At 44.7% G+C, this 14,054-nt stretch overlaps 2 protein-coding genes across 8 annotated transcripts; one reads left to right on the top strand and one right to left on the bottom strand.

Moving 5' to 3' along the window:
* Window positions 1–1,017: 1,017 nt before the first annotated feature.
* On the bottom strand, window positions 1,018–5,827 carry TYW3 (tRNA-yW synthesizing protein 3 homolog). 2 transcript variants are annotated; one of them, XM_033516373.1, is made up of 6 exons: window positions 5,454–5,827; window positions 5,027–5,107; window positions 4,194–4,292; window positions 3,270–3,341; window positions 2,812–2,945; window positions 1,018–2,624 (listed from the first exon to the last, which is right to left on the bottom strand). In XM_033516373.1, the coding sequence occupies exons 1-6, from the start codon at window positions 5,610–5,612 to the stop codon at window positions 2,420–2,422; spliced, it is 750 nt and encodes a 249-aa protein (XP_033372264.1). In that variant the 5' UTR covers window positions 5,613–5,827; the 3' UTR covers window positions 1,018–2,419. The 2 variants fall into 2 exon arrangements, with proteins under 2 accessions (XP_033372264.1, XP_033372263.1); XM_033516372.1 differs by lacking the exon at window positions 3,270–3,341 and having other exon boundaries at window positions 5,454–5,826.
* On the top strand, window positions 5,741–14,033 carry CRYZ (crystallin zeta). Of its 6 annotated transcripts, none has more exons than XM_015636519.3 (9): window positions 5,741–5,961; window positions 6,618–6,742; window positions 7,092–7,244; window positions 8,431–8,594; window positions 9,208–9,259; window positions 10,401–10,550; window positions 10,950–11,087; window positions 11,197–11,292; window positions 11,554–14,033. In XM_015636519.3, exons 2-9 carry the CDS (start codon window positions 6,632–6,634, stop codon window positions 11,713–11,715), a joined length of 1,026 nt encoding a protein of 341 aa, XP_015492005.2. In that variant the 5' UTR covers window positions 5,741–5,961; window positions 6,618–6,631; the 3' UTR covers window positions 11,716–14,033. The 6 variants fall into 6 exon arrangements, with proteins under 6 accessions (XP_015492005.2, XP_015492007.2, XP_015492009.1 ...); XM_015636521.3 differs by having other exon boundaries at window positions 5,743–5,961; window positions 10,950–11,051; XM_015636523.2 differs by lacking the exon at window positions 5,741–5,961 and adding an exon at window positions 6,045–6,115.
* The last annotated feature ends 21 nt before the right edge of the window (window positions 14,034–14,054 follow it).

Here is a 14,054-nt window from a genome sequence, read left to right as displayed (position 1 = left end):
TTGCAAAGTTATTGTGTATTTTCAGTAGCCAAAAGTACTGAAGAGCTGCTAAGCCTCCAGTGCCTGATACATTTAATAAATTCAAAAAACTTGAGACTGATTAAATTAAATGAGATTTGGTTCAATTCAAGTGAAGCCCTGGAAGGAATGGAGGCTGAGAGCTGCAAAGCCGCCCTGGTCTGGAGAGGTTTAACCCCATGTGAGAACATTGATTTCACTACACTCTGCAGCTGTTACTGCCATGCTCTTGTAAACCAATTTAAGTACCTGAATTTCAGAGAAAGCTGTTTCAAGCAAACACTTGTGCTCCTGACATCTGTCATTTGCATATACAGGATTATCCCAGTGAACTGGTCAAGTGACTTTGTGCCCAAGAGCATGGATGTACTGGGGAGCACAACTGGCTCAGAACCTGTAGCACAACCAGCTGGGAATGCTGTGGCATTGATTTGAGTAGTTTCCTGGTGTGCATGTGAAATGCAATGGGGTGAGAAATGACAATTCCTGGAGCGAATGAACCCATCTGCCTCCCCTGAAAACAACTGAGTGCACAGGGAGTGAAACTGTAATTTAAAAAAATTTAACAGTGACAGCAAATATAAAAATGCCTTTTAGATTAATTAAGCGGCTAAGCACTTACAAATGGTAAAGATTTGACAGTTTTAGTCTTGTTGCTAACCAGTGAATTTCTCTTCAGCCATAACCCCCAGAATCCCATTTTCAGGGGTGCTCTTCCCAATGGCTGCCTGTGCTCTGCACACTCACAGCCCAAAAGAATCCCATACAGCAGGTGGAAATAAAACACAGCCTGACAAAAATAACCTCAAAATGAGCTGGTAGAACGTGGGTGAGCATGGGGCAAGGGGTGGAAATCCCCTGGTGTAAGGGCAGTGGTGCATGGAGGAAGCTGTTGCTGGTCCCAGAATGATGTCAGGGTGGTGACACCACCTCAGCATCACCCTCTACAACCTTGGATGGGGTGTAAAAAAAATCAGAAAAACCTTGCAAAAACTGTTCTACTGTTATACTGAAGAAACGTTTTCCTGATCCTTCTGTTTATTTTTCTTGTTGTAGGGTCTGAGCTTTTGTATGAGGTCTCCAAGAGTCTTCAGCCATTGGAGATGATTGGAATGAAGTATTTAACAAAATGCCAACAGGGTAACATTTCTGTGTTGATGGCAGAAAGTCTTCCTGAATTTTTTATTGTCATTCAGAGGAATGTGGGATCATACCACACATCAGTTTCTGACAAACTCTATTTTGCAGAATGTAAATACTGTATGCTGTTACACAGGGTGAGGGTTTGGGCTGTTACAGTGTTTGTAGGCACCACTTGTGGTCGCTGCTGCTGTTGTCAGTCCTTCAAGCCATGTCCAACAGACCAGTGCCAGACATTTTAAGAAATGGCATGCAGAAGAGGGTTCAGACTATTCTGAACAAACTCTCTAAAATCCACAAGCAACAACTACCTCCTCCTCTTGCGTGCAAGATGTATCCCCCAGGTGGTGAAGAGGGATCTACGGGAATAGTGGGACTCCCAGCAGTGGGGATGGCAACAGGGGCTCCCCCAGGCCTTGCTAAGGCAGCAAGTTGGGGAGGACCCTCGGCATGGAGGCAGAAGTTGCTTTCATTGGTGGAAGCCCTGGGGTTTCAGTTCAGCCCAGACAGGCAGTTGAGTCTCAAAGTGGAGAGGAAGATCTGTGGAAAATGATGGTCTGACACAAGCCCATATCCCAACAATGCTGCAGTAATGTCTGTGGCAGAAGCCACTTCCCCACACCTGAGGAGCTGCTGTGCCTTGCCCCACTGTGGGACCCTTGGCTGCTCCCACCACCTGCCTGCTGCCCCATGGGCTGGGGTACTCCAGTTTTGTTCACACAGCTTCTGGGCAGCAGCTCTGTACCGTTAGAAATTACGCCCCTGGATTGAGTCATACTTCAACCAGTCCACCCAAATGCACATGAGGCCCACTCTGAGACCAGAGCACACAGTGCTACTTTGGAAGGTTTCTGTGGAATTCCCACCTCATGTGTTGGCTGTCTCATGAGTGGATGGTCACTGTCCCTAGCACCTCTTCCCCCATCAAAGGAGAAACCTGGCGCTGCAAAACGCAGGTGGTTGGAAGTGAATGCTGCCACAGAGAACATGGCAGAAGGCTGCAGCAAATCCATTATTTCTGGGATAACTGATGGAGTAGCACTTTGTTAATTCAACAGTACACTTAAAAAACTCCCAAAACTTCCTGTGGCTTTGTTCTCTTGTGTCCTGTAGCTACACCTGCTCACCATTCTGTTAATTACCTTTTTTCTTGTCAATGTTCATGAAAGTACTGCTACTTGGAGCACAGAAATATATAAATCTCTTAAAATTACCATTAGAATAGTTTTTCAGTTTGCCATTTGCTTTCAAATGTCATAGTCTATATCATGATTTCAGCAAACAGATCAAGACTGCTTTCAGTATCGTCCTGGGGTTCCAGCTCTCTGCTGGGATTGGCATGTTCCTGAGCAGTCCGTCTCTTTCTTCTGTGCACGTACACAGAGTGGCTCTTCTCTGGCCCCTCAGGAAACAAGGTATCTGCAGGGACAGCAGCTTCCAGAGCCAGCTCCAAGCCTTTGTGGAATCTAGAAAGAAACAATCCTGCTGTTACCATTTTAATAGATTTTCTCAGGATCTGCAAATTTCTCTGAGAAACTAATTCATTCAGAATGTAATCAAAACATTCAAGGGGAGAAAAGCAGTCACTAATGTTTTATTTAACACTGAAGAAAAATCAGATGTCATGAACAGAACTGGTGTATTCTTACAAACCTGTCAATCCTCCTTAGGTTTTCTTCCATTTTCTGATTGGCTACATGTACCAGAAATTCAATATATTCTTCGGAGACCATCAATCTCCCTTTGTGGCTCAATGGAACTTCTAAGCAGTGAGTGCTCCGCACAGCCTGAAAACACACACATTATTTACCTGGAATAAAGTTTTTTAGTTTATGAAACTTAAATTAAAATATTTTAGGGATATTTAAATAATGTAGGGAGTTCATTGTAGTAAAAAATCTGCTTATCCAATTTAAGTACCTGAATTTCAGAGGAAGCTGCTTATTATTTAATTATTTAGGTTGCTGTCACCTAAAGCAGCAAGCTATTTCATTGCTATAGCATGCCCTGTAACAGCTCTTAAGCACCAGTCAGGTCTTGGCTCATACAAAAATTAAGGTTAACATAACGATGTGACTTTGTTTCATCCCTTACAGTAGCAGAGTCCTTACCATTGTAATTTTTCCTCCTCTGCCAACTGTAATACCAGAATTCCTGAACCCAGAGTCAATCGCCACTGAATGCTGCAGAAAAAATAAATGCTTAAACAGGTCTTGTCCACTTTCATAGCAAAAAATATTTGTATGTTGCATTGCAACCCATCCATAATCTCGGTTTAGCGAAAAATTTATTCAAATAATCTACCCAGACTTACTCAAAAATAGTTACATTTAAATACTTTTTAAGACCAAACCCACAATTGGTGGGTGGTTTTCAGAGGCCCACAGTGGATACTGATTGTCTGAATCAATGAATGCAGAAGGCATGTAATGTCTCTCTAGGCCCTGGACTATTTTATCCCAAGGAGCTGGAACCTCACACAGTCGTGCCAGCCGTTTACAGCGACAAGTGCAGCTGCACTCGAAGTGAGCTCCTCAGCTCCTCCGCACTAATGACAAAACAAGCACGGCACACAATGCCCTCCACAGTCATACTGAAAAGCACCAGGCAAAGGCATTGCTCAATGCATTAAAAATGGAGCCAAATGGCCTGGCTGGTAGCAAAGTACCACCTACAATCCATCCCTTTCAGACACTGAGAGCAGCCCAGGCCCCTCAGGTAGTGTTTTGTGTGGCAGTCTTCTTCAGCTCAAAGGCTGAATAGCAGGTGAGTCATTTTTCTTTCTAAGTACAGTAAAACCCTCACCAAGTTTAAAGCTGTGTTTTTCATCAGCTTACTTTACTACCCTAATTATTAAGCGCACCTAGGACTGTTTCTAAGTGCAACTGCCTACCCAGGAGGCAATACTTTTATTTATATATAGGCAAGAATATAACATATTATATATAACAGTAATATAATATGTATATATACTTTATATACAGGCAGGAATGTAACAGAACAACAATGCCACATTGTACATGATGTGGTTTTACCAGCAGCTGTGCATCCTGCAGCTCCCGACACAGCACGTGAAGAACAAATGGTTCAAACTTGAACACAACGTCACCAGTGGCTTTCTCTAGTGCTGTCATCTGGAAAATACACCAAAATATTTATATAAAAATCAGAGCATGTCCTCTTGTAAGAGTTAACAACACCCTACTGGGGTTGTTTTCTGATAGAAATTTTAGCAAGCTTTGCTTTACTGGAACAAATACCAATGAAAACAAGTATTCTGGAGGAGGCTTTTGTGCATGTATAAAAATGTGTATGTATGGTAAAGCGAACTACGAATTGAATGAGAAAATGTCCATCTTGCAGCTGCTTCTTTTGTGGGACAAACCGACAAAAGCAATATATGCAAAGAGTAGATTATTTTGAAAGCATACTAAAATTGAAAAACCCTGCACTGTGGATGCTTTTAACTTCAGAGACTTTAATGATACTAAATTAACAATGCAGTATAAGAGATTCCCTTTTACATTACTTTCAGGTGTCTGTCTGCTAGCATAGCAAGCCATGCTCAGGAGTTTTTTTTAACTCAAGATGTCTTAAATATGACTCCAGACAATAAAAAATTATATAGGTTTCTAGAATATCAGCTGCATTTATAATTTTACAGAGAACTTGATATCGAGTTTAAAAGCATTCTCTTAAAACAGGTCTGAAAAATTTATTAAGCAACACCTCTAAGGAAAAGTGAATTTTTTGAGTATCAATTCATCTCTGTAGCAAGAATAAAATTCCTTTGACACGATGTGTTTTCCATGACACCAGGAGCATTTCCATGAATAAATATAAAGTCTGTATCACACTGTGCCCTTACCACATCGCTTTTGACACACGGATCATGCGTTACGAAGAGCCACGTGCAGTTCTTCTTCTGGATCCCCGTGCCATCCGTGTCCTAGTGACGGACAGACACCATTAAAATGGTTCTGCAGCTCGGTGAGTTCCATCCGGTGCTGCTACAAAAACGGTCCTTGCAAATAAAGAACCATCCCCCCGATGCCAGAGCCCGTTCACACCGCGACCGACCTGTGCTCGCCCGTGTGCTCGGCCCGGCCGAGCCCCGGCAGCAGCGGGTTGGTACCCCAGCAACCGACTGAAAAGCTGGGGTACAGCCGATGAAGCACCGGGAACAGCGGCAGCTCCAGGACCTCAGCCCCGTGCCAGCAAAACCCGCAGGAGGGGCGGGATCTCCATCCCGGTATCCCGGCACCCGGGCTGCGCACCCCGGGTCCCGGACCCACCGTCACGATGACCCTCCCGTCGCACGAGCTCGCGGTGCAGAAGCGCTCGCGCGCGTTCAGGAGCCGCGCGAGCTCCGCGGCTCGAGCGTCCAGCGCGCGCTTCCGGCTGGGGTCGGGCCGCGCGAGCCGCTCCGCCTTGCGCCGCGCGAACGCCGCCATCGCGACGGGACGGCGGCCCACGAGGAGCAAACTTCCGCGCGCGGCCAGGCGGGGCGAGTGGTGGGACAGCCCCGCCCGGGCCCTTCCCCGCCTTCCACCGCGGGGCAGCGGCGCTCCGCAGGGCGGCGGAGACGGTGTGGGCGGGGCTCTCCGGCTCTCCTCCGGCGGGACGGGGCGGCGGCGGCTTTGCGCTACCCGTGCCGGGCTCCACAGCCACGGCGGACACGGCTGGGCCTCAGGCGGCAACGGCTACGGAGCAGCTCGAAGGGGCGGGGCCTGATCTCCAGGAGCGCTTCCGGGACACGGCCTGACTACGAAGCGACTCAGGGGGCGGGGCCAGGCGGGCCCGGTGTGTTGATGGGCGGGGCCTGGCGGGCCCCGTGTGTTGATGGGCGGGGCCTGGCGGGTTCGGTGTGTTGATGGGCGGGGCCTGGCGGGTTCGGTGTGTTGGTGGCGGGGCCTGGCGGGCCCGGTGTGTTGATGGGCGGGGCCTGGCGGGCCCGGTATGTTGATGGGCGGGGCCTGGCGGGCCCGGTATGTTGATGGGCGGGGCCTGGCGGGCCCGGTGTGTTGGTGGGCGGGGCCTGGCGGGCCCGGTGTGTTGGTGGCGGGGCCTGGCGGGTTCGGTGTGTTGGTGGCGGGGCCTGGCGGTGAGAGCGTGTCACGGAACGCGTCCTGTTGAGGCCCGTCGTGTCGGGGCCGCATGGTGCCGGTCCCGGTCCCGGTCCCGAGCCCTCTTACCCGGCGGTAGCCCCACTGGCCACGGGACGCAGGCTGTGTGTTCCCGTCCTCTTCGTGCCCGGGACCCCGGAGGCTGCTCCGGGTGGGGGGGCCCAGAGAAGCTCCCTCCCCTCCCTGTGGTTCGGGTCATTGTCACCGGATCGATCCGCTCCTCGGCCCCGCTCTGTGTGCCGAGCTCCAGCCGGGTCCGCAGGGCATCTCCTGGGGACTCAGGCTCCCCGTGACCCCAGCAGGTACCAGGGGTCTCACTCTTTCTTTTGCCAGATCCTCTGGTCGCCATGGCAGCCACCAGGAGTGTGATGAGAGCAGTCCGAGTGTTTGAATTTGGTGGCCCTGAAGTGCTTAAACTCCAGTCGGATGTGTCCGTTCCTGTTCCCAAAGCAAACCAGGTATATGTGAGCTCTGTGAAGGGAAATCCTGATGAATGGTAACAAGGACCTGCAGGACAGAATGAGGGATACAGCCCAGGACCTTACACCTAGAGTACGTGCGTTTTGATTAGTGTGTTCATACTCCTTGAGATATCATGCTTAGGAAATGTGGGCTCTTTACTCTGTGGTGGGCTGTATATGATGGGCTTGATATTCCACATCAAGATTTTCCTGAAATTAGCTTCAGTTTGACACTGGGTTGTCACAGAGGCTGTTTGAGGATTCAGTAAAAATGCTACGATGCTGTGCTATGAATTCAAGGGCTAAATCTTTTCAGTTATTACTTAAGAAGTATCTTTTCTTTTAGGTGTTAATTAAAGTCCATGCCTGTGGGGTAAATCCTGTTGAGACATACATTCGTTCTGGGACTTACGCCAGGAAACCGGCTTTACCCTACACTCCTGGCTCGGATGTGGCTGGGGTGATTGAAAGCGTTGGGGAACAAGTGACTGCATTCAAGGTATTTACACACTGGGGTAGAATTTGCTATTGTTTAATGGGCCCTCTGTGGCTGGTTGCTCTGCTACTGTATCTGGTTTTGTTGCTTATAATAATGTAATCTATTCAAGGGGGAAATCCCCTTCACTGGTAGAAGCACACAGTGGGATCCCATGGCAAAGCAATCTGCTGGTGGGACTGTGAGGAATGCTACGCCCTCCTGAAGTTCAGAGGTCTCAGAAGAGCAGTGATACCTGGTGTACAAAAGTTGGGGTACAAAAGTTTGGAGCTATTTTTCTGGCATTGCAGAAAAAGTTGAGATTGGATACTTCTTTCTGGGGGTAGTAATTTCAGGCAAAACTGATTTTTTTTTCTCTAAAATATTTGAGAAATTTAAATAGCTTGCTTATAAAGCTCCATAAATTATGTTACTTTTTACTAAATGTTCAAATACTGTATTACTCCTGTTAAGTAATTTTACTCGGATTTCTCAGTGGGAAAATCTTGGGACAGGAGAAGGCAAATACCAATTTGCTAAAAGGTATCTATGATATTAATTTAGTTTTTAATTGGTTCTCCCATTTAAATCATCAGACATTTGGTCTCAAACAGACATAAAAATTGTAGGTAAAGTTGGGCTGGAATTTCCTGATTTGGAATTTATGTAACAATTTTGGGAGACCTGAGAGATTGGGTTATCAAGAGAGAAGAATCATTTTTGTTCATATTTTCTTATCAGCAGTTTGCTGTATCTGCTATGTGTGACTTTTTGCTTCCTCTGACAATTCTGATGCTCTTGGCTTGAATGAGAGAGAGATATATTGAGAGGATACATATTTCCACATTTAAATAATTTAGAAATGGGGGTTTTTTTGTTTGTTAGAGCTTTTGAGGTTATGCATTTGGAATCTGTGGATAGAATTTCTGACTTTAGTCCAAGTTCATTAAGGTTTGTATTAATGAGGCAGTAGGTTTGTGTGTTACACTGCAGGGTGAGGTTATAATTATGATACTTAGATTTAAGTATAAGAAATTATATTATTTGTGTTGCATTGATGGTATGTATCAGCATTGATAAACATTTATTTGACAAATATGACTTATTATTATTGGATATTTTTGGTAGGAGAGCTGTTAACAATAGCCTAAACCTCTGGAAAAAGTAAGAGAAATTATTGATTTCTCTGTGTTCTCTCCCTCCATCCCAGAAAGGTGACAGAGTTTTCACCCTTGAAACGCTTTCTGGAGGATATGCAGAGTATGCAGTTGCTGCAGCCAACAGAGTCTTTCCTTTGCCAAGCAAACTGGACTTCAAGCAGGGAGCAGCGATTGGAGTGCCCTATTTCACTGCCTACCGGGCCCTTTGCCAGAAGTAAGGCACCAAATCCATGTTTGTGCACTTTGATATTTACAATACCAAAGTTCAATTTTCACTGTCCTATAAAATAGGGGGGTTGATGAGTGGAAAATGTTTAAAAATGTTTCACTGACAGATTTGTCAGGTAATTGTGACCTAGAAGCTTGTGACTGTGTTTTATTGTTAAGTCTTTTTTCTTGAGAAAACCTGCCTGGAAAGGCTTCATGGAATAAAACCTGTGACTCCCTTTCAGTACTCACTGGTATTTTGGCTGGGGAAGGAAAAGAGCAGTAGTTCTAATTTCCTCAGTAAGCAGACAGGTGTTGGGGAGCAGCATCACTGCTTGCCTGTGACAGGCCAAAATCCTGATCTGAGGCTCTGTACCAGGCTCTCACTGGCTGCTGGCTGCATGTTGCTTCAAGTCATCAATCACAGGGTTTATTTGGCCTCCTTGTTCTCCCAAAAAGGCTTATGATATCTGTTTAGCTATAACTTAGAATGTAGTTGGAACATAAACTGGAAACAATGGTGTGTGAACAATGAGATTTGCTGTCAGTATCTGCAAGCCCATACTCAGTCAGTATGTGCTGCAGTCACAGAGCCAGTATTTCTTGTGTTCTTCATTTAGAGGCTGTGCCAAAGCAGGGGAAAGTGTGCTGGTTCATGGTGCTAGTGGGGGGGTAAGTATTCCAAGGAGGCAAGTGTAGAGAACACTGCTCTCTCTCCTTGCATCTGCTTCTTCCTGGGATATCAGTTATGGTCATATTTGTATCAACAGATTGGCAGATTAGATTTTTATTTCAGATACTCTAGGATACACATTCTTAGAACAAACCCTGTTATTCCCCATAACTGTAAGACTGCATAAGTACTGGTGTGAGATCCCCAGTCAGAGGGTCACACATGGAACAGGATTTTGCTGCAGGTGGTAGCTGGTCTGGAAGTTATAGCACTGCTAGCAGAAAGCTCTAATTTTTCAATATGTACAGATAGTTCTCAGACTCTTGGAATAAGTGCAGGGTGGTGCAGGGTGACTGTGCATTTCTGGGATGTTTTTACCCATGAGCCAACAGCTGGCTTCCCAAAGAAAGGTACTGGAATATATAAACCTGTGACTGAATACTACATGAAATTGCATTTCTAGTTTTCTTTGGGTTTTTGTGACAAACATACTTTTCAATGACACAGCATTCTAGTTTGTCTCCCACACTCTGCACTTGCTCAGTTTCTGGTGATGCACCAAGCAGCTGCTGTGAACAGGCCAAGTTTCCTTAAATATTTGTTAGACAACAAAAAGATGAATTAATATCTTATTGTGAGATACTAGAATGGCAGTCACTTAGTATCATGACTCTTTTTTAAAAATTTTCATAAACTAAATGTACTGCTTGTATTCTTACTGGAGTGCAAAGCTGGTAGAAGACAGTGAGAATTTACTTTCTAAAGAAGTAGTGTTAACAAAATTTGTGCCTGCATTTTCTTTGCAATTTATAACGCTGGTATTAATAACAGGTGATTCTGTGAAGAGAATTCCCTTGGATTTGTATTAGAAATATGTAGCCCAGCTTTGACAGATACTCAGCATTCTACATCAATGTATGTCAAATGCTGATAGCTATTAAAAACATCAAAAAATATATGGAAATATATTTTCTTTCTTAAAAGGTATTTGTCTGTCTTTAAGATCCAAATTATTTGATCCACATTACCAGACTAGGTTTTTAAATGGAGAAGTTCCAAGTTGCTGGTAGAATATTTAAAATATAAAATTCTAAGAAACAGGTAAAATAATTTTCTCTTTTGGTGTTTTTCTCCCCTCAGGTGGGACTAGCAGCATGTCAGATTGCCAGAGCTTGTGGTTTGAAGGTTTTAGGTACAGCAGGAACTGAGGAGGGCATGAATGTGATCCTGAGAAATGGTGCTCACCAAGCCTTTAATCATAGAGACCCAAATTACACTGAGAGAATTAAGGTAATTATTGTCTGGACTCAAGAATGCAGGCTGTGTTGTTCTTAACAAAATGTGAACAGTTGTTTGCAGAAGACTTTAAAGTACCTTTATGTAGGAGCAACAGTGTACTGCCCTTTCCATTTCTACACAAGGAAAAACTTCTCAGGCTGGAAGAGCCAAGCTTTCCTCACAGGCAGTGGCATTTAGAACTTGTTACATTCAGCAGATTCCAGTGTGGGATCACATCATAAATTACCACGGTGAAATGTGCTGCATTTCAGCTAATTAGCTGTCAGCTGCACAAAGTACAAAGGCTGTACTGAAAATTTAAACAATAAGGTGTAGAATGGATACTTTCTGTAGTGTTTAAAATAAATGATGGTACTCAAGCACTGAAATAACATCCTGTGTCCTCTGCAGGCGTGCACAGGGCCAGGGGGAATCGATATAATCATAGAAATGCTCTCGAATGTCAACCTGGACGCTGACTTGCAGCTGCTGTCCCGCGCAGGGAGGGTGATGGTGCGTGTTTGTGTCCTGGGCCAGGAGCGTGGCAGGGTTTGTGTCCCTGGCAGGGGGGTGATGATGGCTGCTTGTGTCACTGATTTTGTGCATTCAGCATCACACTGAACAGCTCTGACTTGATGCTTTGGACTTCTTTGGGCAGGTTGTGGGCTGCAGAGGACGCATTGAGATAAACCCAAGAGATACAATGAGCAAGGAGTCCAGCATAATTGGAGTGAGTCTGTTCCTTGCAACTGAGGTAAGAAACATTTCTATTTTAAAGTATGCTTTATTGGCTTGTTCCAGCACCTCTCTATTTACAGTTAAAATTATTTGTAGGAATGAAAGAACAATTACACTGTAACAAACTTACTAGTTAATTCCTTTAGGTTTTGATTCAATCTCAGAACATCATAAAATATTTTCAAGTTGTGGAATTTGCTTTAATTCTTGCATATATTGTCAATACTATTCTAAAATGCGTTGACCTTGTCATAAACACTATGTTTGTTACATGCAGGAGGAAAGGCATGAATGTGCCACAGCAGTCCTTGATGGCATAGAAGCTGGCTGGCTGAAACCTGTTGTGGGCTTGGAATATCCCCTGGAGAAAGTAGCCAAGGCTCATGAAGACATAATTTGTAGCAGTGGTGCCCAAGGAAAGATGGTGCTCCTTCTATAAAGGAGCACTTTTTTCCATCTATTTTGTAGCTGTTCTAACTGCACCTTTGCTTACATGGTTCACTGAATGTATGTTATAAACATACCTTTGATCAGGATTGACAGTAGCAGAAAATGTTCACTTAGATGAATTAGTTAACATTTTCTTTTTATAATAAGCAGAGTTGCATTTACTAGAAAGTAATTTTGGTAGCTTTTTTCATGGATGTGGGAATATTTAATTTTCTCTGCTGGTGTGCTTTGTTCTGCAGGGGATGGTAGGGTTTGGTATGGTCCATGTGAAGGCAAAGTAAGGCCACTGTAGGCAACATAGAATGAAGCTGCTTTTTACAGATACACAAAATTAAATAGTTTACTCTGTGTGTTAATTAGAACTGTAAATTATTTTAGCTACAAAATTTGCATTCAAATTTTGTCACATAATTTACTTGAAATAAAAGCTTTTGTTGAGAAAATAATTTACTTTCTAGCTCAAAAGATGGGCAGAATCTCTCAAACATGAACTGTTTGGAGCAGAGGCAGTTCTACCTGCCTAAGGCTGAAGTGACAGAGTCCTGGCTCATCCACAGGGACCGTCACTCTGGAGCTGCATGCTGGGATTTACCTCTTTGGAACTGATGATCATGGCCAAAGCAGCTGGTTCCTCGATGGTAAATGGCTGGTTGTGAAGATTTCAGTTCTTCCTGTGTCTTTATTAAAAGTCTCCTGGATCCCTGGCTGCATGGAGAGTGGAGGCTGAATGGCTTTGGTGACACAGAGTTCCTGTGAAATTCCTGAGCTCTGTCTGCTGAAGTGGGCACAGCCTCAGCACTAGGGCTTGTGTGCAGGTGTCATGTGGGGTCATTGCACTGGGGTAATTCCATTGTGTCTTGTTCTCATAAACCTTAAATCCATTGTACAACTGATGATGTCGCCAGGAAAGATGATGGAATGTTTCTAAAGATAATGATTTCAATGTAGTGTTTCAGTGAGTGGTTTCAGAAAGCTGCTTGGGGAGAGAAGGACGAGGCCAGCTCAGCTGTGGGAAGGCAGGGACCATGTCTGCCAAGGTGCAGTGGGGTCCTTCCTCCTTCCAGGCTGTCCCAGGGGAATGAAGCTGGTTTCCTTGTTTGTAACACATCCTACAGGAACAGGGAGCTGTGTTTTTTAGCTGGAGATTTAAGTGATTCACATGGTGTCAGTGATGTGTGTAGGTGGTGTCTCAGCTGATTATCCAGGTGAAAGATGCTGACTGTTCCTGTTGTCTCAAGCAGAATGTGCCCTGAGCAGTGGTGCCCTGTTAGGAACCTGCTATTCCTCTTCACAACGCTGCTGGAGAAAGTAAAACATCTCTTAATATCAAAGTACTAAACAGAGGTTAAAAGTAATGGTTAACGATGGGTATGATTGTGGACATTATGTACATATAAAAGTATATACCTTTTCTCTATATTCTGTGTTCAAATATTAAATTATTTTTAATTCAGCCTTAATTTAGTAGGGGTCTATGACATGAGAGGCTGATGGTTTGCCGTGGCTTGTTTCTTGCTTAGTGCTGCCACTGCATCATGGATGATGTTTGTAGGGGAAATTCAGTCTCACCGATTCTGTGCTCACCGTTGCTGTCCCAAGGGCCGTGGTTGTAGTGGAGTTTGTCACCAGAAGGTGTCAGAGCAGCTCTGCCTTATCACATTGTCGCTGCTCTCTGCCAGCTGACCTGGCAGAACGGCACAGCAGGACTGGGACTGGCTTGTTTGGAATATCATATAACGTTTATTCTTCTGTGAATTTCCAGTGTATTGTATAAATGGGGTTTTTTTGAATTTTGGAAGAAGTGAATAGAACTAATGAGGTAGGAGTGAAGTGTGTCTGATTTGTGCAAGCCACCCATCAAGAGAATGTGTCATCTATGGTTCGGCTCTCTTTTTGGGATATGCTGCCCCTTGGCAGTGCAGAAAAGGATGGAGGAAGAGGATGGGGGCCACAGACCAATGAATTTGGCAGAATAATTCTCTGTTTGTTGAGAATCATCTCCTGATTTGACTGGATGGGATTTTGGAAGCAGTGGTTCCCAGTCACAGCCTGCTTGGTGCTGCTCTGGCTGGTTGGAAGGGTTGAAGAGGCTCTTGTATTTGTGCTGACTTTGGCATCTGCATGAGAGATTCGGGGTTCAAAGGGAGGACTTGTGTACAATGCAAGGGTGTGGAAAGTACTGTTCTATGTATTTCTAAAACAGAAAAGAGTGGATTGTTCTGGAAAGCAGCTGCTCTTGGTTAGTCTCATCATGCTCTAAATAAATGCTGCCACATTTTCTAATCATTAAAAGTGTATTTGCCTCTCTGTTGTCATTGCCCTGTGTCT

The sequence above is a fragment of the Parus major genome, chromosome 8, assembly GCF_001522545.3.
Source record: "Parus major isolate Abel chromosome 8, Parus_major1.1, whole genome shotgun sequence".
In the NCBI taxonomy this organism is placed as follows: Eukaryota; Metazoa; Chordata; class Aves; order Passeriformes; family Paridae; genus Parus; species Parus major.
Note: the sequence above shows the minus strand (reverse complement) of the source record. Positions and strands in the feature narration are given on the sequence as shown.